A 26,054-nucleotide genomic window follows, 5' to 3' on the forward strand; every position below is an offset into this window, starting at 1 on the left:
GGGCTGATACCATACAGCTATAGGAGAGCAAAAGGTGCTAATGTGGGTGCCATGGGCACGGAGTGGGTACCTGAGGAAGGAGGCCGGAGCTGGGAGTTGGAGGGCTTCAAGGAAAACTGCCTGCTGGACATACATGTTCCTTGGGGATTGAGTCCCAGCAAAGTTTCACGGGGCAGGTTGGAAATGCACTTGAGTGCAGGGTGCCTGGCGTAAGAACACACATTAGAGGCAGTGGAGGTGGGGTAAGCAGGAGCCACTTGTCTTGTCCTTCCATGGCTGCCCACAGCTTCCGTCCCCTGTTGGGTCTACCAGATTGCTCAAGAAGCCAGATTGTAGCTTCTGGTTTTGTTTTGTTTGCTCTGAGTTTTTTGAGATAAGGTCTCGTAAAATATAGCCTTGGCTGGCCTGGAGCTCGCTACGTAGACCAGGCTGGCCTTGAATACAAAGAGATCCACCTGCTGCTGCCTCCCAAGTGCTGGGATTAAAGGTGTGTGCCACCACACCTGGCTGGCTTTTAGTTTTGGAGGGCTCTGTAGGTACCAACTAGAAACTCTGAAGATCCTCAGTAGGCATACAGAGGACACCTACCGCACACTCCAGCTGTGGCCAGGGACTTAGAGGAGAACACCGTCACGAACAGCTAGCTTCTGCTTCGCCCACACTCACCTCACAGGAAGCTTGTCCCCTGTGTGGAGGAGGTTCAGGTGGCTCCATGGGCTAGGTTCTGGTTGGTAGGTGTCATCAGTTGAACTAAATCACGAATAGGCAGCAGGGTGATCCTGGGCAGTAGGTAACAGTGTCCATTGCAAAATCCTTCCTGGCTTCTGCTGCCAGCTGCCTGATATCTCTAACACCTCAGGTCTGACGTTACTCAGACCTGGTTTCTGGTCCTGGTGACTCTGTAAGCTGCTTCTGTGGCCCTTCCCAGAGGCCTACAGCCCTCCATCTTGTCAGCTTTTATGGACTATGTGCTCTCTTCACCTCACAGTCAAAGCTACAGACATTTTTCAGCTGAGATTTGGACTGGAGGTGGAAGGAGGGGAGAGGTGCCCCTGCCTCAGATGTCAGGGTCTGGCCAGAGGTCACCAAACCCAAAAGCAACTCCCAGAGGGGCCATTCAGAGGAGCCTGGATCCAGATTAGGTTGAAATGTTGCAAACCCACTCTGCCATTACCGCAGGGGCTCTGGGCTGTCCCCACCCTCTGAGTCATTGTTCCTTGTCCCTAGACACATGGGCCACAGCTGTACGGAGTGCTGGGCAGAGCTCCCGGGGATATCTCGCCAGGTCTGCACCCAACAGGTGGAGGACCCAATGACCCAGAGTTCAGCTCATAGGCTGGCTGGCTGTCATCTCCCCACAATCCAGGGCTCTGAGCGTCATGTCGTGGGACCAGAGGTAATGAAGCAAAGGGTATCTCAGCATCTGAGTCAGGAGAAACTAAGACACCAGCAGGTTTGTCTCCCACAAAAGCCAGAAGAATGGGGCTTGGAGACCTGCCTTCCCTGGCTATGTATCAAGTCTGCTCTAAAGGCCACAAGGGACACCTCTCCATTAGACACAACAGGGCTTCCTGCTGTCTACCTGTCAGTGAAGTTTCCTGGGGCCCAGTGGGGCAGGCAGGAGACCAGGTTGTCACATATGCAACCAGAAGCCAGCCCCCTGACCTGAGTCTGTGGCTCTTAAAAAATGTATGAGACCTCTGGTACCTCCTTTCCCTGCCTCAGTTTACCCATCAAGGCTCAGCACTCCTGAAACTGACAAGCACCATCTCCTGCTAGCAGGGACGTCTGGTCCCTCCCAGTTGGAGGACAGATCAGCTTGGGAATGGACTCTGGGTCCTTTAGACTCTGTCTCAGAAGAATTTAGTAAGGTCAGCCCTGCCCCACCATAGGTCTTCAGCTATCGATGGGGCTGAGACCACCAGGAACCTGAGGAAGCCATGGAGCTACAACCGACAGCATGCCCCCTCCTGCCTCTGGGCTGCACGTCCAGCTCCCAACATATGCTGCCCACATGCAGGGGAGGGTGTGTCTCAGTGGGGGGCACAGGTCCCCACCCACTCGGAGCTCTGCCGACATGCTGACAGGTTTTTGCCCTGGTGGAGGTGGAGCAAGAGTGAGAGCAGACAGCTGGAGCCCTGAGAGGGGGATGGGAGCCGGGGCACTATAGCATGGGAGCTCATCTGGAGCAGAGGGCTGGGAGACAGGGCTCCTCGCCACTGCACAGAGGGCTGGCTGGGAGCCCTGCCCTCCTCCTCAGCCTGGCTCTTCCCTGGAGAAGTGCAGGCATTGGGGGTTAGGCTGGTGGCCCTCAAAGTGTACAGCATTTCCAGTTGCACTGCACTCCTGCTGGGGTGTCTGAGGAAGGGGTGATCCCACTACAGAGCCAAAATGGCAGAGCATCGGGCAGGACACTGGGCCTGAGCCCTGGCCACATTTTTGCTTTGTTGGACTGGTAAGAGAAGGAACATTTTGGTTACCTGTGCTGACTGCGAGGGTGGTGCCAGTCATAGAAGGTGTCTCCACTTCCTTTAGTGGCCAGGGAGCCACAGCCCTAATATAGTGGTTGGAGTGAGAATGGCCCCCGTAGGCTCACATGTTTGAATGTTTGGTTCCTAGTTGGTGGAGTGTCTAGGAAGGAGTGTCTAGTGGTCTTTTTGTTGGAGGAGGCGTGTCACTGGGGTTGGGTTTTGAGGTTGCAAAAGCCCATGCCAGACCCTCTGTTTTTGACTCCCTCTTGCTGATAAGATAGATGTAAGCTTCCAGCTACGGCTTCAGCACCATGCCTGTATGCCTGCTGCCACGCTTCCCACCATGATGGTCATAGACTAACCTGAAACCACAAGGAAGCCCCCAATTAAATGCTTTCTTTTATATGCTGCTTGGTCATGGTGTCTCTCTACAGCAATAGAATAGCAACAAGACACCTCAGTAGGGGCCTCGTGACTCTTTCAGGTCTGCCGTTGGCCAGCCTCTGTTGTTGGAGCTTGGAGCTGGGTGAAGGCCCCAATCCTTGAGGTGTGGCCACCCTTCACATTGCTCCAGGCCAATGAAGAATCCTGATGAAGCTTTGACCATGGTGGCTTCAGCTGGCATCAGGTAGGGACAGGACTGGAGATTCAGGCTTCAGACTGAGGGTTACAAGGACACAAGAGCAAGTACTGGCACCCAAGGTTGGAGGGTGCCATGAACTTAGGGACCAGGAAGGCCCGGCCCCCCAAGGGCTGTGATAGGAATAAATCTCATTGTAAGTCTCTCAGCCACCAGGCCTTGGCTGTAGTGGATACCAGAGAGGCCTTGACTGAATGAGGACATGGGCTCTACCTAAATATGTTTATAAACAGAATGACCCAGTGTTTCCCCCGAGGGACAGGGCAGAAACACCCAGCTCCAGGCACACTCTTTCCCACCCACTACAGAACCTAGGTCTACTGTTATAACAAAACAGAGGAAGAGGAGCATTTGCCTGAGAATTATGTCCAGGGTGAACCACCCAACCACACTCCTGGGAGATCGCTGACCCTCGGGTACCAGCCAGCAGCCCAGCACAGGCCAGTGCTGACTACTGGCCGGGTTTGAGATGGCCCGGCCTCTTGCCTGCTCCTCTGGCACCCAGGGAACTGTGTCTTGACCGTGTGTGTTCTGAACCAGAAGATAGACCGTGGGAATCCTTTGAATACATGCCCAGTGGAGAGGTATCCCAATAGGCTTCCAGAAGAGTTTGGATTTATAGACCAGAGAAGGCAGGTCTCCCAGCCCCCTTCTGGCCTTTGCGGGAGCCACTCTCTGGTATCTAGGCTCCCGGGTAGTTCAGCTTCCCACCCCACCCACATTCAGATATAAAAAATGCCCTTTGCCTCTGGCCCCATGAAGATCCCCTCTGTCCTCCAGCTGCGTCACTGTGGCCTAAAGTTGGCATTACTACCCCATGCCAGTTCCCAGTTCACTGAATGCTCTGTCCCTGGGCAGCCCCAGACCTGGCCTCAGCCACCAGGGGCAGCAGCCCAACTGCTCCAAAGCAGTGGACAAGAATGCATGCCTCCCTGTAGGCAGGAGAGCCCTACGCTGCTCTTGGGGAGCAGGCAGGGGCTGGGAGAGAGCAGGAGCGAGCCCCTGGCATTGCTGCCCCTGAGGAGGTCCTCGACGGGCTCCTGTCATCTGTGCCCTGGAGGTGGAGGTAGTGGGAGGCTGTCCTTGCTGGCCGCCTTTGCTTGGGTCCCGGTGCCATTTTCCTTCACAGGGTACAAAGCCCCTCCCTGTGACGCTGGCCCTTGGGCTGTGTGCACAGAACCGCCTTGTTTCTTCCCTTACTCAGTCCTTCCCTGCTCTCAGCTCCTGGGGCCTGTGGGGGAGGAATAGCTAATGGCAGGCAGCACCCTGCCTCCCAAGCCCTTTGTTCATTCACTGGGTGATAGTTACTTCCTGGGTGCTGCTGAGGCCAACCCCACACTGGGGACAAGAGGGCGAGAAACTTGGCCCCTCCGTCTTGGAAGCACTGTCACTGGCAGGTGGAGAAGCAGGGTGTTGTCCAGTCACAGTGGGACGGGGGACAAGCCCTGTGTGCTCAAAGAGCGCCATACGCTATAGATAGTGCAGGGTCAGAGGCAGGGACTCCAGTGAGTGGAGTCGTGAAGGGTATGTAGGAATTCTCATAGAACAAATTTCAAGAGCGAGAGGCCAGGCGGTGGTGGTGCACACCTTTATTTAATCTTAGCACTCGGGAGGCTAAGTGGATCTCTAAGTTCAAGGCCAGCCTGGTCTACAGAGCGAGTTCTAGGACAGTCAGGAGGACTACACAGAGAAACCCTGTCTCAAAGAAGAAAAGAAAGAAAGGAAGGAAGGAAGGAAGGAAGGAAGAAAGGAAGGAAGGAAGAAAGAAAGAAAGGGGGGCATTCTAAAGAAACACTTGATACGGGAGGATGACTTTAAGTTTGAAGGCAGTCTGGGCTCCCTAGTAAGACTGTCTCAAGAGGGAAAGGGGGAAAGGTAGGTCTCAGGATTCTGAAGCTTAGCACAGACAGTGGCCTCTGAGTGTGGGGACTGTCTGAAGCTTGTGGCTGTCATGTGGAGGGGTCGAGGCCGGTGGAACTGCTCTACTGAGTGTCTGGGCTGTGGGCATTTGAGACCCTCAGCAGTTTATACAGCAGAGAGGCCAGAGCAGGTGAGCATCCTGGAACATCCTGACTGAAGGAGAGAAGGAAGGAGACCAGACTGAAGAGGATTCTAGTTGATCCAGTGGAGGGACAGGGGGCAACCTGGAAGGAACCAGTCTGGCCTGGGCAGAAAATACCCCCTTTTCCTGTGAAGAATTCACCAGAGGGTAGAATGGCAGCCATGCTGGTGGAGGCCAACCTGATCATGCAGCTTCTTCTGTGAGACCCACCACAGGCTGCTGGGGCAGAGGAGTGACTCTCCCAGGCAGGCCCCTAAGCCCCAGACTCCAGACAGTACCCAGGTGAGCTGGACAGCTGGCAAAGCTGCTTCTGCCCCACTTCCAGCCGGCATCCAAGGGCCAGGGTTGCCTGCTGTGAACAGGCATCCTGTGTCATCCCCAGGACGACGGTGGAAGCTGAGCTCAGGCCTTGGAGCCCTTCACAGACTTCCTGACCTTCTGGCTACCCATCCTACACTCCAGCCTGGCTGTGTTCCTTCCCTTCTCTGCACAGGCCCCACCCGTGAATACGGAGCCATTTATTCCTATCACCCTTCCCCGTGGCGAGAGGCTCCCCTGGTCTCTTCTAATTCAGGGCCTTGGCAGCCACAGGGAAGCCCCTCCCCTCCAGGACATAATCTCCAGCCGGTATTCTAGAGTTGTCAAAACCAGTCTCTGAAATGGACAACGCGGGTTTTCGCTATTCTCAGACAGCTGAACCACTTCCTTCAGGCTGGGTGGAGGCTTGAGGGGGCAATAATAATCTACCGCAGGTAGATACAGTTCCCAGGAAGTGTGAGTCAGGCCTGGGGTAGTCCCAGTAGCATGGCCCTTAGCAGTGGAAGGTTTTCAGAGACTGGCCCTCCCCCTGCCACACCCCAGCAGACTGCTTAGCGTGAAGCCATGAAACCTTGGGACAGTGGGAAGGAAGGGAATTTCTGGTTGCTAAGACGGGACTCTGCCTAACAGCCCTGGCAAGGCTGCCCGTGTCCCCTGGGATGAGGCCCACACGTCTTCAGAGGACTGTGAAGATGAGCCCTCCCTGGCCCCTCCTGTGCACAGTGCTGTCTCCCTAGAGTCCGTTCTGAACTCAGAACTCAGCTGCACTGAGTGTCCAGGCTTCTGCACCAGCTCAGTGTCCAGCCAGACTGCAGGTGTGGCCAGTGAATGGGTAGGCGTGGTCCTGGTCCTCAGCATTCCAGCCGGAGAATGGCTCTGCTAGGAGCCCCTGGCATCCCTGTGAGGCAGCGGTGACCTCCAAGAACTGGGCAGCACATGGCACCCCAGAGCATCAGGGAAGGGAAGAGTTCTGGTTGTCAACGCCCTAACTGTCCCCACAAAGCACCTGTACCAGGCCAGCTCCCTAGTTGCCAACAGGGTGCTCTCGCTGGGGGGCCCTTCTGCTAGATGCAGACGGGAGCCGGGGCTAGTGGTTACTCTGGGGCAGAGTGGTGTGGAGTGGCAGACGGGAGTGTGTGCCCTGGTGGGTCTGCAGAGAAAGGCACAGTGGGAGCCACAGTTCTGGCTACCTGGCAGGGCAGAGAGCATGGAGGTGTCTTCAAGGTAAAGCGAGGCCCGTGCTACATGTTAGAAGGCAGTTTCACGGTGGATAACTGGCAGTGACTTCAGAAGGCCGTTGTAGGGTCACTGGCTGCTTGGGTTTGAGTGTGGTTTGTCCCCCAAAGGCTCGTGAGATGGAGGCTTGGTACCCAGTGTGACCATGTGGGATGTGATGGCACCTTTGAACGACTTGGGGTTTTCAGGAGAGTTGGGGTGGTTCTTGTGGGCACTGAGAGGAAGAACCTGCTTAGTAGTGAGTGTTTAAAGCTTAAGCCTGACCCCTGAATCACTCTCTTATACCACGCTCCTACCGTGACATCATCCTTTATGCTCTCCGTGAGAGAGTAACGTGTGATCTTCAGTCTCTAAGAAACTGGAGCTGCACAAACGTCTTCTCTTTATGTTGCCTGGGCTCTAGTATACAGTAATAACAGTGATGGACTGCATGCTACTAAACTAATCTACAGCTCTGTCTTCCAGGCCCAGCGATGAGCATCATCCAGAGGTAAAGGCTGACGGGTATGTGGACAACCTTGCTGAGGCTGTGGACCTGCTGCTGCAACACATGGACAAGTGACAGGCCATCAGAGCCAGTGGACAAGTACACCACTCTGTGCCCATGCTTCTTCCCACCACTGTGTCCCCCTCCCCACACTTCCAGGCCCCAGGCTACCCAAAGCTCTGCTGGCCCTGCCCTCTGCCCACTGCCAGCATGGGCGGGTGCAGGAAGTTCTGGGATGCTTGTCCCTGGGCCATAGCTGGACATCCCCTTCCTCAGCCTCCCTCCCCAGCCTCTGGCCTGCTCCCCTCCCTGGCCCATGCCATGTTCCCCATAGTGACATTCAGGAAGGCAGAAGAGAGCTGTTAGTCCTCCAGAAAATGAAACCCTCGGACATGGCTGGAAGGTCCCTCTGAGACGGAGTCCCTGAGTTCCTTCAGTTACCATTCGCACTGGTCCTTCATTGGCACCATCCAATTGGATGAGACATGTTGACTCCTCTCTCCGATGTGAGCGAGGAACCTACAGAAAACCCAGGGGCATTCCCTGTACAGTCCTGGAAGCCCAGCGCTGAGCCAGCCTACCCACAACTCACAGCCCTACGTGGCTCCAGGCAGAGTGACTGATTAGCACTCTGCCCCCTACCGCTTCCCTATGGCAGTCTAATGCTCTCCCTGTCCCTACGAGCTACCCAGACACGGACAACTTAGGGCAACCGACAACAACCCTCCCACAGAGCGGAAATGTCCACCTCTACAGTCAAGGCTGCAGGCACAGGAAGTACCGTGGAGTCAGGATGCACAGACTTGAATGTGTTGTGCCCAGTGCACAGAACAAACTGACTCAATAAACAATCAACAGTCCGCCTTTGACTCAGCTTTTGTTGGTGAGGGTCTAAAGTGGGTAGAGAGAGAATGGAGGCCCCGAACAGGGTCTTAAGTTCCAACCCTGTTCCTGCCACTTGCTGGAGCCACTGAACAGTAGAGGGGCAAGGCTACAGAACTTCTTACCTGCTCTGACCCCTTTAAGAAATTAAGACATGGAGGCTGATAGTGGCCAAGGAGAGTTTGTCTCTAATGGGAGAAGACAGACCAGGGCAAACACCAGCCCCTGCCTCCTGTATTCATTCATATTTTTAAAGATTTTATTTTCAGTTCTATTTATTTGTGTGTTACATGTATGTACGGACAAGCATGACATGGGTGCACTTGTGGAGGTCAGAGGAACAGCTTGTTAGAGCTGGTTCTCTCCTGCTACCTTTACAGAGTTTTGGGGGCTCAAACTCAGGTCATCAGGCTTGCGTGGCAAGCACCTCTACCAGCTGAGCCCTCACCAGTCCCGAGATTTCATTACTACAGCAGAATACCAGAGGCAGGCTGCGTGTGGTGGGGTTGCACGCTCATAATTCTCACACTTAGGAAACAGGAACAGGATTGTCACAAATTCCAGGCCAGCTTGAGCTACTCGGTGAAACTGTCACAAAAATGGTAACAAAAACTGAAAGAAAAAAAGGAAGAAAAGAGGAAGAGCAGGTTATATAGCTCAGTTTGGGAGGTTGGAGGGCACAGCACCAGCCTCAGTTGAAGACTCATAAAGACCTCATGGAGTCTGTCATGGTAAGATAGGAAGACAGAGGGGGTGTCCCTTTTCATGGAATGTCCCCCATCTGACTTAAGGAACTAAAGCTTTTGTTTGTTTTTGTTTTTTCGAGACAGGGTTTCTCTGTGTAGTCCTGGTTGTCCTGGAACTTGAGCTGTAGACCAGGCTGGCCTTGAACTCACAGAGATCTGACTGCCTCTGCTTCCCCGAATGCTGGGATTAAAGGTGTGTGCCCCTACTACCCGGAAGATTTTCCATATTTTAAAGGTCCCACCAGCTCCTGATACCACCACCTAGGGTATCAAGCTTCCACTTTTGACTCTGAGGGCAACATGACCGTCTCCAACCATAGTGCCTCACTACACTTGGCCATGGTGAGCCATGGTGTCCACAGTGGGACAAGACAAAGGGCAGTGGCCTTCTCAGAAGGGCCTCTGGGACAGTACTCCCTCCTACCCGAAGTGTTGGGTTTCAGAATCTGCTGAATGCATAGCTGGTATTGCTGTTTCTTCCCCCAATCGATCCAGAAGCCATTGGTGAATCTCTGGAGACTTCTCATGAAAAGAGGTCAGCTGAGGAATTGCCTCAGTGGGTAAAGAAGTCAACTGGAAGAGAGCTCACTGAGAAGGAAGTTAGCTGCAAGATGCTTCAGTCACTAGCTAGCCATTCAGGCATGAGGCCTTGTATTTACCTCCTAGAACTCAGGTTGTACCAGTACATAACAAGGGCGGTGGAGACAGGAGGGTCCTCGGGGCTGAATGGCCTGCCAGCCTAGCCAAATCAGTGAGCTCCAGGTTCAGTAGGAGACTCTATCTCAAAAGATAACAGACAAGGATGGCAAGGTGGCTCCGTGAGCAGGCACTTGCCATCAAGCCTGACAACATGAGTTTGATCCCTGGGGCATGTAAGATAAAAGGAGAGAATCAACTTCTGCAACTTCTTTTCTGACCTCCACACCCACGCTGTGGCCCATGCACTCAGACATGCTCAAATAAAGAAACGCAGTGAGAAAAAAAACATAAGGTAGAAAGATGGAGGAGGAAGACATCTGACCTCTGGCCTACACACACACACACACCCCATCTGAGGACCAAAACCTGAGGTTGACATCTGGCCCCCACATGTGCGTGCGTGCACACACGGCTGCCACTGTAAACACATAAAGGAGTCGTGGGTCTTCCGTGAGAGGATTTCCCTAGACAAAGACACTCTGAAGCCTGGCTCCCCTGGCACTGTGAGCACACCAGTAGGGCCTTGCTGGGCAGGCTGACCTCTAGTTTATCAGACAAAGAAACAGTGGCCAAATGTCTGCATCAGGATGAGGGGCCACCAGTCTGGCCAGTGTCACTGACCTTTAAAGAAGGGCCTTTGGCTTAATAGCTGGATACCCAGCAGCTCAGAACAGAGGGTGTGTGGACACTAGAGCCATGCAGGAGGCTGTGTTTGCTAGTGAGTGTGTTGTATGGGTACTGGGACTCTCTCTTTCCCTTTGTGCTTAGAGGTTGCCACACGGCTCTCGGCTGGTCTCTCCAGAAAAGCTGAGCTTTCTCTGCAAACCTTGGATTATCTGGGCAGAGATCACGCTGTCCTCTGAGCCACAGCGGGCTCAGTGAGATGGTCCTTAAAGTGATTCATCCAAGATCCAGAAGGAAGAGGCAGAGTGGAGACTCCAAGGTCTAGTTCCAACATCCTGTGCCCTTTCTAAAACTGGGTTCTAAGATGCTCCCTCCAGCCTCATCTGAAAGCCTGTGAAGATGGCCAGTGGTGACCTCAGGGCTGCAATCACCCAGCACACATCTGTCTGTCTTCTCCCGCAAGAGAAGATCCATTCCTGCCCCTCTAGATCCAATGGCCTTTTGCCTCGATACTTCTCGGGGACAACACTGCCCAGTGGCATGATTTCCCTTCTCTTGGTCTTTCAGCTGCCCACCTGTCAGCCTCTAGGATTATCACAAGGGTCCCCACTGCCTCTTGTGTCCTCAACAGGTGGACCAGTCAGGAAGAAGCTGCCTGCAGGTCACCTTAAAAGGGGGACACAGGAGCCCCAACCACATGGCAAGGGTAGAGGGTGCTCAGGAACCCACCTTACAAGCCAGTGGGATTAGCATTGTAGCTCCAGCTTTCCTTCAGGTGGTAGGTATGTTGAACAATTTGCACTAAGTTTTGATGCTTTGGGGCCATAGAAGCAATATTACTGTAGGAAATAAAACCAGAAAGTTTAAAAAGAAACCAGTAGCCATTGGAGGTCTAGCCACTGTCCAGGCCAGGGTGTTTTTTTTTTCTTGATTTTCTTTCTATGCACATTTCAGGAAAGGACTGCTCTCTAGTGCACCAAGGGCCAGCATCAACTCACTCACAGAGGCCCATGGGGTCACCAGCCCTGTGTACAGACAGGGGCCCACTTAGTGACTGGGAGCGTCCCTGGAAGAATGCACCCGTGAGCCAGCTGGACTTGCGGACTGTAGAACGCTGAGGTCTGCAGCTGCCCAGCGAACAGGGCATGGTGTGATACTGTTCCCTCCGAGCCCAAGCCTGGCTGCGAGCGGGGGTGTGGGGGTGTCAGGGGGCTATTTTAGGTAGACCTCAAAGTGCAGAAGACACAGAAATGTTACAGAGACATCAGGACAGAGGCCAGGGCAGTCATGCTGTCAACTTGGGCTGGAGCAGGGTCAATAGGAAGCTGGTACCACTGGGGAGTCTGAGGTGCAGGTAAGAGAATGTTGGGTCATCCAAGGCCACTGTGCCCTGCCTTTGGGGATCTGAAAAGCTGGGCTGTGCTTGGTGACTTTCTGTACCCTCTCTCCTGTTGTCACCTTACCTACCATAGACAGAAGGCAGAAGCGTGGTGTCCTGGGAAGACCAAATGATGGCCAGCCTGGGATCTCCCGAGTGTGCTCGAATTTAACTGCATATGGTGTATGTTGCGTGAGTATGGATGTATGGCAGTGTTCATGGGATCCTCTCCCTGGCCCCAAGGGTGTTTTTGTGGGTTGTTTTGTTCTGGTGGCTCTAGGGAGTGAACCTAGCACCTGGCACATGCTAACAAGGGCTCTACCACTAACCTCTACCCTTAGCCCGTGGTTTTTGTTGTTTTTTCATTTTTGGTTTTTGTTTTTGTTTTTTGAGACAGGGTCCTCAAGCTGGCCTTGAATATGCAACCCTTCTGCTTCAGCCGCCTGGGCACTGGGGGTACAGGTGTGTTTCACTACTCCAGAACACCTCTTTTTTCTTTTAAAATTTTTATTTTTTGTTATGTTCTGCCTACCCGTCTCTGTGAACCACATGTATGCAGTACCCAGGAAGACCAGAAGGTGTCACTGGATCCCCAGAAACTAGAGTTACAAGTGGTTGTTAGGTGCTCTGTGGGTGCTGGGGACTAAATCTGGGGCCTTTGATTCTTAACCATTGAGCTGTCTCTCTGTCCACCGCCCCTCCCCCTTTCTTAAATTACATGTTCATAGATTATTGTTTGGCAGAGGATCTGTTGTCCAAAAAGCAGAGCAGAAGGGTATTCCAGGATGCCACTTCTAGACTTGCACACTGGCCACAGCAGAGGGCCTGGGAGAGCATTCCAAGGCCAGATCACAGGGACCAACACGGTGACAGAAACTCAACACTCTCCACTGGGGCCCTTGGGACTGTAGACATGGTACATCTCCTGAGCTTCAGTTACCCAGATCTCCAGTCTGGAGGCTAAGCACAGGGCTATGGACCCATTCTGGAGGGTGAACTGTGTGTTCTAATGTCTCTATAGCCCAGGAATCAGAGTTCTGAACTGTGCTGCCCTCCCTGGGAGCAGAGGCCCCGAGTTGACAGCCCAGCTATACCTCAGTGCTGCTCTTTGGAGAAGGAAGTTGGCTGCCCAGGCCCTGCGGGACTCTTCTTGGTGGCCCTGTCTCTCAGCCAGGTCAGCTTCCTCTCTTGCTCTCACCTCAGAAATAGCAGGGTAGCATGTGCCCCCACCCCCGCCCCCACTACCTCAGGGCGGCCTAGGTCTCTGGCTCCTCCTCTGGCGCTGTGATGGTGGCTGTGGCTAGCCCCCTCTAGAAGTTGCTCCCACAGTCTGTCCCCAAGGCATGAGGACAGGAATCCACCCCGTGGCCCTCCCAGTCCAGAGCCGACAGTCTCATGGACAAGAGGGGACAGAAGAGCTGCTGGCTCACTGCACCCAACAAAAACCACACAGCCGTACCCAAGCAGCCGGGTGTTGGACCAGGAAGCTTTATTTACACAGTAAAAGTAACAAGCGAATTCCTGAGACTAGAGCGACCGTAGCGAGGCAGTCATGGCCTGTGTGGGAGGGCAGGCAGCGGTGCATGGTGCTAGTGAAGAGACCCAGCACAGGCTGCTGCCCACGGACTGCTGCCCTGGTGGGGGCCTGACTCACCACGCCAGTCACCGTACTACCTGAAACAGTACCACCGCTGCCCGCTGGTGGGGACAGCATACATGGCCCCAAGACAACCTGCGGGCCCCAACTGCTGCTGACCCCTGGGCATCCCCGACACTAACAATGGAATTCATTTGTCAATGAGACCATGCTAGGAGGTCAGGCTATCCTACCTAGGCTACAGGAGCTCCATCAGTCCGCAATTTTAAAATAGCTTTTTCTTCCTCCTTAAGGGGCCTGGCACCAGGGGGACGGGGTCTGACCAGCAGCATAGATGTGGCAAGGGGCAGCATCTGGGCTGCATGGGCAGAGGGTCCCTGAGCCCTGGCACCTAGCTTACATTTTAAGTGGCCATCATTCAAGTAATTTTAACTGCATCAGTGGAAATGGGGTACAGGGTTCAGGGGTGAGTTCTAACTGCTATGGACCTTGAATGAGCCCGAGAAAAACGATGCCATCTGTCTGCTGACCCATCTGGAAACTGGGAGAGGGCACTTCCTGCTTAGTGTGGACCTTTCTTTCATTTAACTTTTCTTTCTACATACAAATTTAGAAAAAAAAATTAAGTAAGGCTTTCTGCACATCTGCATGTGTGGGCGAACAAGTTCCTCGGGCCTGTGCACGAGGAAGCCCATGGGTGCGGACCGGGTTCTACCTTCACCACCCATGAGTAAGGCAAGCGTGGGCAGCCAGTCATGTAAACTGTCTAGGCAGCCACCCTGAACTCAGATCAGGTACCTGCAGAGAGCAACTCCTTTCAGCTCAGCGGCTTTTGGAGTGAGCGGGGGTGCAATGTGATGGATGGCCCTCTCCCCTGGCTGGCTCTGGTGGGGCCACACCTTGCTCTAGACCTTTGGGCTCCCTAGGCAATGGGTGGCCAAGCACACCCTCAGCTTCTTTGGGGGATGACACTCACAGGCAGGTTGAGGGAGGGGAGACTTTTAATGTCGCCCGTACTGAAGCCACACTGCTGAAGGCTAAGCCACTCTGCTTGCATGTGGGTGCCTCCTCCAAGAGATCCAAGACCAGAGGTGCTGGATCCAGCGAATGGGTCTGGGTAGCATGGCTGCTGAAAGACACATGGGCACCTTCTAGAAGAGACCTGCTTTGCTCAATTAAAAGAATGTCAAAAAGCAAATGAAGACAGTCTTCCTCTAAGCAGAAAAGCTCCTGCCATCTTCTCTGGCTCCTATGTTGGGGGCTCGGACTGAGGCCTCAGTGGGACAGGGACAGTGCAGAGAGGCCTGAGGAAGCTGAAAAGGGCCAGCCCTACCCCAGGTTTGGAGCATTATTGCCCAGGGAACAATGTCCGAAGGAAGGATGATAACTGTCCTTCAGCCAGCAGTCTCAAGACAAGCCGTCCATTACAACAGCTTTAAGACACACCTGCCGCCAGAGCTGCTGGTCCCAGGCCACAGGACAGGCAGCTGGCTACTGGTGGATGCTTTGGCCTTAGCGTGCTGTGTGAAATGGGCCCCGGGAACAAGGCCCAGCCTCTGCCGTCCTTAGGTGGGGTGGGATTTAGGGACTGTGAGGCGACTCCAGATCCAGAACCTCTCACTCACTGTGGGCTTTCTGGGCACTGGTGTGTGTTTCCCACACCCTCTCAGCTACCTTCCTCCAGGTTTTATACAGAGAAAGTATGGCCGCCACGAGGCACCAGGCAGGGCTCCCATGTCATGACTTCGCCAGCTTTCTACTTTGGCTTTCTGGTGCCCTGAGTCCCGCTGGTCTCCCACCACCACATGGACCCACCATGCTACCCAACCCGGGGCTATAGGAGTTGGGACCTCCTGTACCTTTGGGTCAGATTTTAAAGAAATATCACCTATACATCAGAAGTTGGGCCTCAGTCCTTCGGGTGGATTGACAAAGCTTAAACAGAAGGGTCCCAGGAAAGATAACCCATTTGGGCTCAACCAGCAGAGGACGGAACCACGGGGGGTAGGCACAGCAGAGTGACTACAGAAGTGCCTAGATCACATGTCCATGAACTCGAGAGAATGCACCAGTTATTTTTAGCCTTATGGGAAAACAAGCCACTTGTGGAAGCCAGCCCATTTGCTATTGTCTGCAGAAGATGCCAAGTTTGCTAAAAGCCAGAGTCCCAGAGTGCAGAGCCCTGTGGCATGTCCGCAGAGAAGACTCGGGGAGCTGCCTGAACAGAGACCCTCTGGGAACTATGCTGGGAGTGAGGAGCTGCGAGGGGGAGTATGATTCAAGCCATGCTGTGGCTGGGCCTGCAGAAAAGAGCCTTAGGGCTAGGCTTGCATCTGCGGACTGGGAGGGGTGTTCTGAAGCCAGAGGCAGTACACTTCCATGAAAGCCAGCGGGGTCTGTGCACAAGCAACCATGTGCTAGGAATGGTGTGACTTGCGGGCCCCCAGCCTAGGTCACTGCAGAGGGATGCCTGCTAAGTGGGCAGCCTGCAAAGGGCCAGTAGACATCCCTCTGCCCAGGAATGTAGACAGGTCCAAGTCTCCTGCACCTGCTTGTAGCTCCTGAGGACACTATGAAGAGGTCATCTTGTCACTGACATCTTTACACTCAGCTGAATCCACCTAACTCTGCCCTGGGGGGCTGGGGAGTAGGAAGGCTGCCAGTGCCAGCCTTGCCAGGGCAGCCCCTGTGCTGGCAGAGGTGTGGGTGACTCTTGATGCCATGGGAGAACTCATGGGCCCACCTTTCAGTCAACACAACCACCAAATATGAATGGCTTCTGGTCATCCCTGACCTATCCCCTGGTCCCCAAAAATGGGACACGGATTATCCCCCAGAATCCCTGCACAGTGCCCCAAATAGATTAAGGCCACACGGTCTGGTGTCACTACAAGAGGCGTCTCCCGAACCTTCCCAAGCCGGGGACAGGGAGACCTGGGAGAAAAGGCACGGAGTAAACTAAGTAAAGGAGGCTTTGGGCAACTCCCCAGGCGGAACCTGAGCGAGGCCACAGTGGGCTCAGGCCCCTGGCACTCTACCTGTGGGACGCAGCTGGCCCAGCCCTCCTGGAGAATAGCTACCCAGCACTCCATGAGGAACAAAGAGGAGGAAACCAAACCAAAAAACCTGCTCTTGGGCTACAGTAGTTCCATGGAACTGGTGGGAGGCCAGCAGTTGCCTGTGAGGTGGGGCCAAGTTGCCTTCACAAGTATGGGCACCGCAGGGGGACAGCTGCTCCCTGGGAAGTGGATGGGCTCCTTTTGGAAGCTTGGTCCGGACCCAGGAACCAGGATCCCCCTTGGTGACCACCTAAGGCCCAGAGCGAGGCCCACCCATTGCAGAGCCTCTGCCCCGGGCTGCAGCCCACAGCCCCCTCAATTGTTCTCGATCTGCTCAATGTCCAGCTCGCCGTCCAGAGAGCAGAGGCTGTTCGTGCAGGTGCCAAGGCCCTGCCAGGCTGCGGCCGGCTCCCCCTTCCTGCAGCAATCCTCGTCAAGACTGCAGCTGTCCGACTCCTCACACGACAGGTCCTCCTGGCAGGGGAAGTGATCATCGAAGGAATGAGGAGCAGGCTCTGGAACTGGGGTCGCGGCAGGGGTCCGGCCCCCCGGGTTGGAAGCTGAGAGCAAGGCGGTCCAGGATCGGGTGCCACTGACAAGGGCAAAGGGGCTTGGGGAGCTGGGGTCTTCCACCCCCACGCTCAGGCAACTGAGGCTGCTGAAGGCCTGACAGTTCTGTGGGAGAAGAGACACGATGGTCAGTGAAGGGCCGCTCTCCTGGAACCTGGGGCCACACACACCCTACAAAGCCCCACAAAGCCTAGCTGGCACTTCACCTGCCAGGCTGTAGCAAGTCCACCATGAGTGAGACTTACTCATGAAGAGGTACCCCCGGCTAGTGAACACTGTGTTGCTAAAAGGTATACAATTGCAGTTACTATAGAGGGCAAGAAAGGGATGAGGCCACACTTGTGGGTTGCAGTGAGACAGGACCATAGTGACATTTTCAGTAGGCTGTAGGAAGGGTGAGCCTTGCTAAGGCCATTTCTTTACAGATGTCCCTCATCTGGGATTGGTTCTCCCTCTTCAGTGTGAAAATCCTTGTATGAGATTGCAAGTGTGGTCAGCTTCAGGATCTGGACAGGACCCGTTATGATGTAAATGCCCTCTCAGTAGCCGCCAACCCTGGGTTATGCACACGTCCTAAGCAGATACAGTTCTTCCTGAATATTTTTTTACCTGAGGCTGTGACTTAGTCTGAGAAGACAGTGGAAGGTATGCATGAAAACAGAAACAAGATGTTTTTTTTTTTCTTGGTGGTGGTGCTCGAGGTTGGACCAGAACCTCACGTGTGCTAACTGTGCCCTGTATCGCTGAACTACATCTCCGGCCATGACATGAATACTCACGGCTACACTGTATTAAATAAAATCTGTGAGTGACCCAGAGTCCGCATGTCCTCTGAGACACAGACCAGGGTGATAGCGAGCATGTAACACAATACCACCTTATGAGAAGGGAGCTGAGTCAGATGGAGTTATCACCAGGGTACGCCGCTGCCTTAATTCCTACCCCACCCACTTCCCATGACCAGAGCGAGGCAGGGTGGTGCGAGAGATCTTTATCTATGTCCCAACTGGGTATTCAGAACTTGCCAGATATCTGGTTTAATACAGGTTCTGGGTTCCAACTGAGGCTGAAAATGCAGTGGCTTTGACCCACACCAATCTGCCTTCTAGCCACTCGTTGGGGGCCTCTGCAGCCTCATCTGAAAGACATGTGACGGTCCCCACCTTAACTGTGGGACATCTACTAGCCCCAGAGAGGAAGTGTGGCTGCACAAGAGCTTCTCCCTGGTGCAACACCAAGTATAGCTAAAGATGGTGTCGAAGCCACTGAGCAGAGTGTCAGCCCCGACACCGCACACTGGTGCCACCAAACAGTTCAGATGTGGGTATCCTAAGTAGACATGGATGGGGGTTGTTGCCTGCCTGATGTCCCTCATAGGCCCTGCAGCCAACTGGGGAAAGAGGAGCAGACTTTGGCTTCTCCCCAGTGCACAGGAACTTAATAGCACCTGCTGCCTCTCACCAGGTGATGAAAGACACAGGCCTGTCCCAAGGGCCGCAGTCCTTTCAAAGGCTGAAGTATTTGTCTGCTAGCCACTACAGCAAACAGGCTATTAGAACAGGCTCAACAGACAGAGGATGAAAGGTGCCCTCTCCAGGGGAAAGTGGCTGTGCCTATCACAGGCACACATGCTGTTCTGACACTCTGCAAGAAACACCCTGCTGATGGGTCCACTTTTCTTGAGATCTTTCAATTAAAAAAGAAAGGAGGGGCAGACAAGATGGCTCAATGGGTGAAGTCACTTGCCACCAAGCCTGATGACCTGAGTTCAACCCCTAGGATCCCCGTGGTGAAGGAGAGAACTGACTCCCAAGAGTTGTCCCCTGACTTCAACAAGCTCACCAGAGCACCCCCCCCCATGTGCCTAATAACTAAATATCAAGAAAGAAAAGAGAAAGGAACAGGCTGGGGTGCTGAGGGGCTCAACTCTGGGTTTCAGGAAAATCCTGAGACTCAGGCCCAGGCCAGAAGAGCCCACAGCTGTAAGACCCTGCTGATGCTGAGATTTATTTGATGTTCGATGTAGCCCACAGTCACGGAACTCATTCCTTCCCTACCACAGCAATACTTGGATGCGACTCAGGGAAGACTTCTGCCTTTCAGGCCACTGACCTGAGCTGAGTGAAACAGAGCATGGCACAAGAGAGAGGGGGAGGGGGGCTCAGCACTGGCAGCTCCTTCCTGGGCCAGCCTGCATGGATGGCGGAGGCCTAGGGGTGAGGCTAGGACTAGTCAAGGACTTGGGAGCCCAACCCACCCTGCTGCATCCCTGGCTAAGCACTGCATCTTTTTGCCTCAATAGCTGTGTAAGAGCAAAGAGCCATGGATAGTCAGTGCCCAGGTGTCTCCAGTGCTCACTGACTGCTAGATGGGCAATGCCAACGGTACTAGAGTATCATCACATCTGTTTAGTGTGCCAGATGCCAGAACATGCCTCATTGTTCTCTGTGAGCTGCAAAGTAAACAGAGGCAGGGGCCTTGAGGTAGGCCCCAACAGAAATGCTCCCTGCCCAGGGCTCTAGGACTGTGCTCTCCTTATCTTGCCGGGGCCATCCTGCCTCACCTTGATCTTGCCCAGCAGACGATCTAAGGTACAGCTAATAGGTCCCAACTTTGTGTCCAGTGTAACAGCATATGCGTTCAGACTGTGTGTTCCAAATTCATATCAATGCCTAAAGGATTAATAAGTGGAATCATTGGGGGTAAGGTGCTTAGGCCATGGGGATGGAGGCCTGGTTGAGTTGAGGGTTAGTGCTGTAAGGCCGGAGGAAGCACCTCTCCCCCTTCATCTGTAAGAATGGCAATGAGAAGGTGTCACCTGCGGAGAAGCAACCCCTAGCAGATATGGCCCCTTTAGTGCAGAGATGATGACTTCCCTGGCTTCTAGAGCCCAAGTCCACTCTGTTGCTCCTCAGTGACTGGCTCTAAGGGCTTGCTGCTGCAGTGAAAACACCAGCAGCTATGTTAGGCATGGGACATAGCCCATGGTAGGGTGCTGGGGACCCATTTGCTAGACCTAAAAAGTGCCAAGGTTCCACAGGTCATTTCAGAAGCTGAATCAGACTCACATGGCATCATGGCTTCAGGAGAGCTACCTCAACCTCTGAACGTTGGTCTGTCTGTTAAACATTGTGGCCAAGGGCACCCTGGGGCCACCCTTCCCCCGACTGTCTGTAGTAACTGAGACTTTCTTGCTTCTTGGCAGGGTGGGAAGCTACATGTCTAGGTGGTGCATCTTGTCCCAGGCAAATCACAGAATACCACAGAAATCCCCTCAGAGCCATCTATCTGTCCGTCCGTCCATGTGTTTCCCCCATCTCCACCCCCACCCTCGCCAAGCCAGTGCACTTGGAAAACTTTGATGACTCAAAATTCAATCATTTGGCCACAGTTAAAAACAAGAGCCTCCACTGAACGCTCCATCTGGTGACACGCTCCACCTGCCAGGGAATAACGCGGCTGCCATAATGAGGCAGCGGGTGTTCTGTCCAGAATCCCATCCCTGGGAAGCCCACCCAGGTGGAGACACACACTGTGCACCCATGCTCAGGCCCACTGCATCCTCAGCATGCCTGCCTACCCTCTTCTAGCAGGTCAGGCGGCTCCCATGAAGAGCGAGCGAGCACTGCATGGGCTGTTGCTAGCCTGGACACCTCAAAAGAGTCCGGGGAAAGCACAGAATGGTGACGCTCCAAGTGCCGCGTGAACACACCATCCCACGGTGAAACTGCTGCTCTAGGACATACCTTACCTCACCCAACAGCTTCTGTTCTTGAGGCCCATGGATGGGCGCCCCACTTCTTACAGGCCGTCAAGCTCAGTGGGAACTGTCCTTATGGCCTCGGGCTAATGACCAGAGACACTGAGCCCATTCTTTGAGCCCACAGGAAGGACTCTAGAACAAAACCATGCCCAGGGAGTTTTTCTACCAAACCAAGCAGCCCTCAGCTCTAGTCGGTCACAACAGGGACCACTGACCATGCTGTTGCCCTAGCTTGGGTCTCTGGCTCAGCACCCAGCACCAGCTGCCTTGGGCCTGCCAGCCAGAAAACACTGCTAACTCTTCTCCCAGCCATAGGGCCTTTATTATACACAGACTTGTTCCAGCATCTTCCTTCTGGGTAGGAGGCTCTGGGCTGGGCAGTGATGAAAGCAGCTTACTCCTGGGGTTCTTTCCTTCCTGGATCCCAGTTCCCTGAGGGAAACATGTCAGCTCAGCATACTCTCGGCCCCTGTGCCTGGTCAGGGCAACTGCCTTGCCAAGCCTTGTGCCGGATCAGCTTGTTCCCTTCTCCAGGTGATATGGGCCAACATGTCAAGCATGACAAGGGGACCTCAGAAAGATCTTCTAAGCTTCCAAACCATCTGTTTCCTCAGCAGTGACACAGAAGGCTAAGTAAGACCTGAGCAGAGCAGATGACAGCAAAGCCCGCCCCCCCCCCTCAACGCCCAGGGAACGCTGCCTGGGTGCCAAGGGCCCCAAGTTTATAAGCTCTGTCCCTCATACTTAGAAGTGGGCATCTGGGGACACAGACAGGCCAGCTGGTGTGGGGGTGTGTGCCTAAGAACAGATGGCACAGCATCCTTCTCACCCCACTGCAGGCCTCAGAGGAGGAGTACAGGCAACCTAGATTCTAAAGCCACAGGGGCTGGGCTTCTCTGGTGCCCTGTGGCCTTGCTTCCTGCCTCCTCACCTGAGAAATGCATTATTCTTTTTGAGCTCGCTGTTCCAGCGGGATATTTTAAGAAATGCAAAGGCAAGTGGAAGCAAACTGGGGACAGGGAGTGGGCTGCAGACATCCCATGGAGTTCCCTTAGTCAAACCAAAACACCAACTCTCCTTGCTTAGCTGCTGCAAGGTCACAGTTGTCCCTTTTGGAATGCCTGGGGGCTAAGAAGCCTGAAGGACACCTTCCTCACAGGGGCCACCCAGCTGAAGATGAACTCCACAAGCGACAGAAGTACTGTCCTGCAGCCAGCAGAATGACATCTCAAGGGCTAGCCATGTCACCCGAGCCCCAGGCAGAGGCCCAGCTCCTGTGTTACCTTGCTACACAGTCTTTCCGAGTCTTGTCAGCTTCCCTACCCTCCATCAAACACCTGCTTAATAATCCCTGACTCAAGTTCTACTTCTTGGAACTAAACCACGGTACCTAAGGCTCGGCATGTGGGACCACAGGGTCCATCACACACCTGCGCTCCAGGGCGCTTCTCCCCAGGAACTCCTCTGTTCCTTCTAGAGCAGGAATGTCACGCCCTGAGCAGATGCTGCTGCTGGGCCCTCAGCACTACCACCTTGAGTCTGCTGGGAAGCCAAGGCTGCTAGAGACACCGCCCCTTTAGCAGCCACATTCAAAGCACAGCTGTTGCATGAGGATGTCAGTGTCTGGTGGTGACAGGAGATGTTCACCAAGTGCAGACATGCTTTCTCCTGGACAAAAAGTGTCCAGTCCCTCTGCGGTCACCATGCTTCAAGGCTGCCATGCTTGCTTCTCTTTCCCATGTCATTTCCCTTTTTTAATGAACCCATAAAAACAACATGTCATGATGGCTCAGTCACTAAGCAACACAACAACACAAGCAACAAGGACCTGAGTTGGATCTCTACAATCTGTTTTTTTTTTTTTTGTTTAGATTTGGTTTGGAATTTTTTTAAAGCCAGGTGTAGTGGTGCATGCTTATAATCCCAGAGCTAGGGATCAAAAACAGGCAGATCCTTGGGGTTTGCTAGCTAGCCAGCTTGACCTAATCAGGGAGGCCTTGTCAAAAAACAAGGATGGAGGCTAGAAAGATAGAGCAGTAGTTACGAGCAGCTGCCTCTCTTGGAGAAGACTGGCTTTGATTCCAAGTACCCATATGTCAGTTCACAAAACCACCTGCAACTCCAGTTCTAGGAGATCTGATGCCCTCTCTAGGCCCCCACAGGCTGCTGCACACATGTGGTACACACAAATTCATGAAAGCATGCATACATATGCGAGAGAATAAAGGAGTAAACAGGTGGATAGCAACTGAGGAACACCACCCACGGTTAACCTCTAGCTTCCATGTGTGTGTACATACAGACACACATATGCACATATGCAAACATCTGAACATACTCACACACATGTGCACATACACGTACACAAACACATAAAAGAAAAAGCCAAACATTATTGTCCTCTCTATGTTATAGGTCTCAGAGTTTCCTCAAATCCTTCTAAGACACCAGAACAACAAGGCCAGTCCATGAGGCCAGGCGGGCAGCTGGCTCTAGCTGGCCTTGCATAGTGCTGAGCCCTTGGATCTGCCTGAGTGGAGGCACTTCCTGCCCAAGCAGACACTGTACAACACTGTACAACAGAACTGCGCAAGTATCTAAAAACAACAGGCCACGAGACAAATTCTCAATGTCTCCTTTGTGTTGGGGCTGACAAAGCATGTAGTTTCCCTGGGTTTGCTTTTGATTTGCTTATTATTTTGAGAGAGAATCTCACTATGGAGTTCTTACTAGCCTCAAACTATCACAGAGATCCACTTGCTTCTGCCTCCTGAGTGCTCCGATTAAAGACCACCATGTCCGGTCTTTTATACATACTCTCAAGCACGGTCAACAAGACTGTGCTCAGCCCTCCTCTCTGTGTAGTGCTCTGGGCCTTTTTGAGCCTGGATGGTCTCCTGACTCTCAGGAAACGCTAACTGGAAAACCTGGTGGGAAAGCCAGGATGCCAAGGACTGAGACAAGGAGCTGAAATAAGTCATGGTCCTTGGGGCCCTGATAGCCTCACTGATTTGGCACCAAAGACTCTGGGCTCTTCTCAGACTCCAGGTTCCAGAAGCCAACAGGCTGATGGGAACAGTAAATACCCGTTGTGCGGAAGCCATCACTGGGGAGGTTCCCTCTTTCCTTCCTGAGCCACTGCTTCCCCAGTGCCCATCTTTAGGAGCCAGCATGTGCTCTGCAAACATCTGCCTCATGCCAGGGGATTGTGGCACACGCACCCCCCTTGAAGCTACACCAATGACAGACTACAGAGCCTATTTTAGCTCAGGGAGTCATTTGTCCCTTCTTACTAACAAGGGAACAAGGACCAGGAGATGTGATATGCTTCAAAACTCTGCCAACCACCTCCAGTCCAGGAAAGCCAGGTATGCTATATGGCTGCTAAAATCGTGCCGCTCTCAGAGACACCCTAGGAACAGCACCATAAAGCTGTGAGATCCCCCTTCAGGACCTTTTGACCCACAGTCACTCTGGGCCTTGGCTATCTCTGCTCTGCAATTCCCTTGCTGCACCTCTGGGAGCACCTTCCTGTTATAATCTATGTGCTGTGGTCTGGTCCAGGGTAATACTGCAGGCTGCAGGTCCAGATGGTAGTTTGGACTGTAAGAAAATGACCTAACTCAGGTTGTTAATTCTGGAACAGTCCATTTACAGGCACAGCCTAAGAAGCTGGGCCTGTGAAGAATAGAGTTAGGGCCAGCAGCCTCAGTCAGACACCAGGACCAGATCCAGCCTTTAGCAGAGTCTTGATGTCACCCATCAAATAGGATGTAGCCAGGGAGAGGCTGCTTCACAACGGGGAACTCCAAAGATAACCACCTGACCCAGAGTTCTTAAGGATCGGCTAGAGTGATGTTCACTGGACCACACCTTTCAGGTAGGCCAGAGCCTGGCCCTGCTCCCCACGTGCTCAGGATGGTGCAGCCATGTGAACTCCCTCTGCTGCCAACCGCTCTAGATGGCCAGCTCCTACTGGGCATGCTTTCCTTCCACTGGCATGCTCTTTCTCCCCTACTAAACCCAACCTCGCACACCGCGTTTTGGAGGAGAGCTCAAATACCTGTTTTATCCTCTGTTCCCTGACAGTCATACAGGTCATGCCCCATAGCCTAGTTCAGGGACTGCCTCACAGTGCGCCTACTGAAGGGCCCATACCTAAAGTGCTGCAGGTAAGAAGAGGCCTTGGAGGTCCAGAACACTGCAGATTTCCTGAATGGCAATTAGCCAGTGTCCCCTCTCTGTTGTCACCCGACAGAACACATGATGGTTGCTGTTCCTGCTCTAGGCCCCAGGATGGCAGATGGCATGCCTGAACACAGAGGGTGTGGAAGCCAACTTCGAGGGCCTCCCTGAGCCCTCACCATTGGAAAACAAACATTTTGTTTCTGCAGTGAACATTCCACTCGGCACAGACTCAGAAAGGAGTTTGTGAAACCACTTGGCTCACAGTTTGGGGTGAAGAGGATTCTTTGCTTAACAACATCAAGGGACCTTTCCAAAGCACACAGGGATCTGGCTGGGGGCCAAAGCCAATGCTGTCGGAGACCACAACCCTCAGGGAAGTACAGGCAGCAGAATGCTCACAGCAACTCTGGGGCACAGAGGTGGGGCTGATGTGCTCTAGGAAGCAGTGCCGATGTGCACAGGGAGAGAGGCAGTGCCGACGTGCACAGGTTTTAAACCCTTGATCCTCCTGCCTCAGCCTCCCAAGTGCGGGGATTACAGACCTATGCTGCCATGCCCAGCTATTTCATTTTTGATATTTCCATTTCATTTTGAAAATAAACAGATGACATGAGCCTGGAAAGTTCTGTAGCCAACCATACAGGCTAATCCCACAGACCACCCCATAGCAAATAAAGTTTAAGCAAAGACTCGAGAGCATGAAAGACACAGCAAGTGCATACGTCAGTGGAGACCAAGACAGCAGAAGTCGACGTTCCAAGTAGACACAGCACAATGTCGGGTGGCAATGGAATCTCAAAGCAGGGAGGAGAAGCTGAGTTTCCGGCTGAGACAGATGGGAGTGTATCAAAAACAGTGGAGTGGCTCCACATTTACAGTGTGCACAGGATGACTACAGACCAAAGACCACAACGTAAGGCCACAGAGGACGCGCAGGAGATGGGAGAACTGCTTTATAATCTAGAGGTTGACCGTCCTTTCGGAAACTCAAAGCGTAGAGCCATTAAAGAAATAATTAAACATGACAGAAACATGTGCATGTCAGCAATGCCAAAAGCAGGTGGCACGTGCAATGCTGCTGCCACTGAGCCGCTGCACCGAGCAGTCTGACAGTCCCTTAAAACGCCAAACTCTGCGCTTCCATGAGATCCAGCGGTTCAGCTCTGAGGTAGGTGCCCCGGAGAAACTCATCCCTAGTGCCTCTGTTTCATCACTCACTATGGTCGAAGAGGAAAAATGATGCAAAAGCTATCAGAAACGAGGAACTGAGAATGCTGCAGCGTGGAAGCTGTGTGCAGAGTGAAAGAAGTCTGCAGAAAAGGGTGTGGTTTGTG

General features: G+C 53.4%; 2 protein-coding genes across 3 annotated transcripts in view; one reads left to right on the plus strand and one right to left on the minus strand.

The window, feature by feature from the left end:
* The window catches only part of Lhpp (phospholysine phosphohistidine inorganic pyrophosphate phosphatase), an 86,587-nt gene extending 78,513 nt beyond the window's left edge, over window positions 1-8,074 (plus strand). Inside the window, exon 7 of the mRNA XM_075972545.1 lies at window positions 7,193-8,074. Within this exon, the coding sequence (XP_075828660.1) occupies window positions 7,193-7,289 (97 nt within the window). The 3' untranslated portion in view covers window positions 7,290-8,074. The remainder of the gene's footprint in view (window positions 1-7,192) is intronic.
* Window positions 8,075-13,015: 4,941 nt separating this feature from the next.
* Window positions 13,016-26,054, minus strand: part of Fam53b (family with sequence similarity 53 member B) — a 91,069-nt gene continuing 78,030 nt past the window's right edge. For both annotated transcript variants that reach the window (XM_075972547.1, XM_075972546.1), the window contains one exon: window positions 13,016-16,874. In XM_075972547.1, coding sequence (XP_075828662.1) covers window positions 16,515-16,874 — 360 coding nt within the window. In that variant the 3' untranslated portion in view covers window positions 13,016-16,514. The remainder of the gene's footprint in view (window positions 16,875-26,054) is intronic.

This window comes from Microtus pennsylvanicus, chromosome 5, assembly GCF_037038515.1.
Source record: "Microtus pennsylvanicus isolate mMicPen1 chromosome 5, mMicPen1.hap1, whole genome shotgun sequence".
Lineage (NCBI taxonomy): Eukaryota > Metazoa > Chordata > Mammalia > Rodentia > Cricetidae > Microtus > Microtus pennsylvanicus.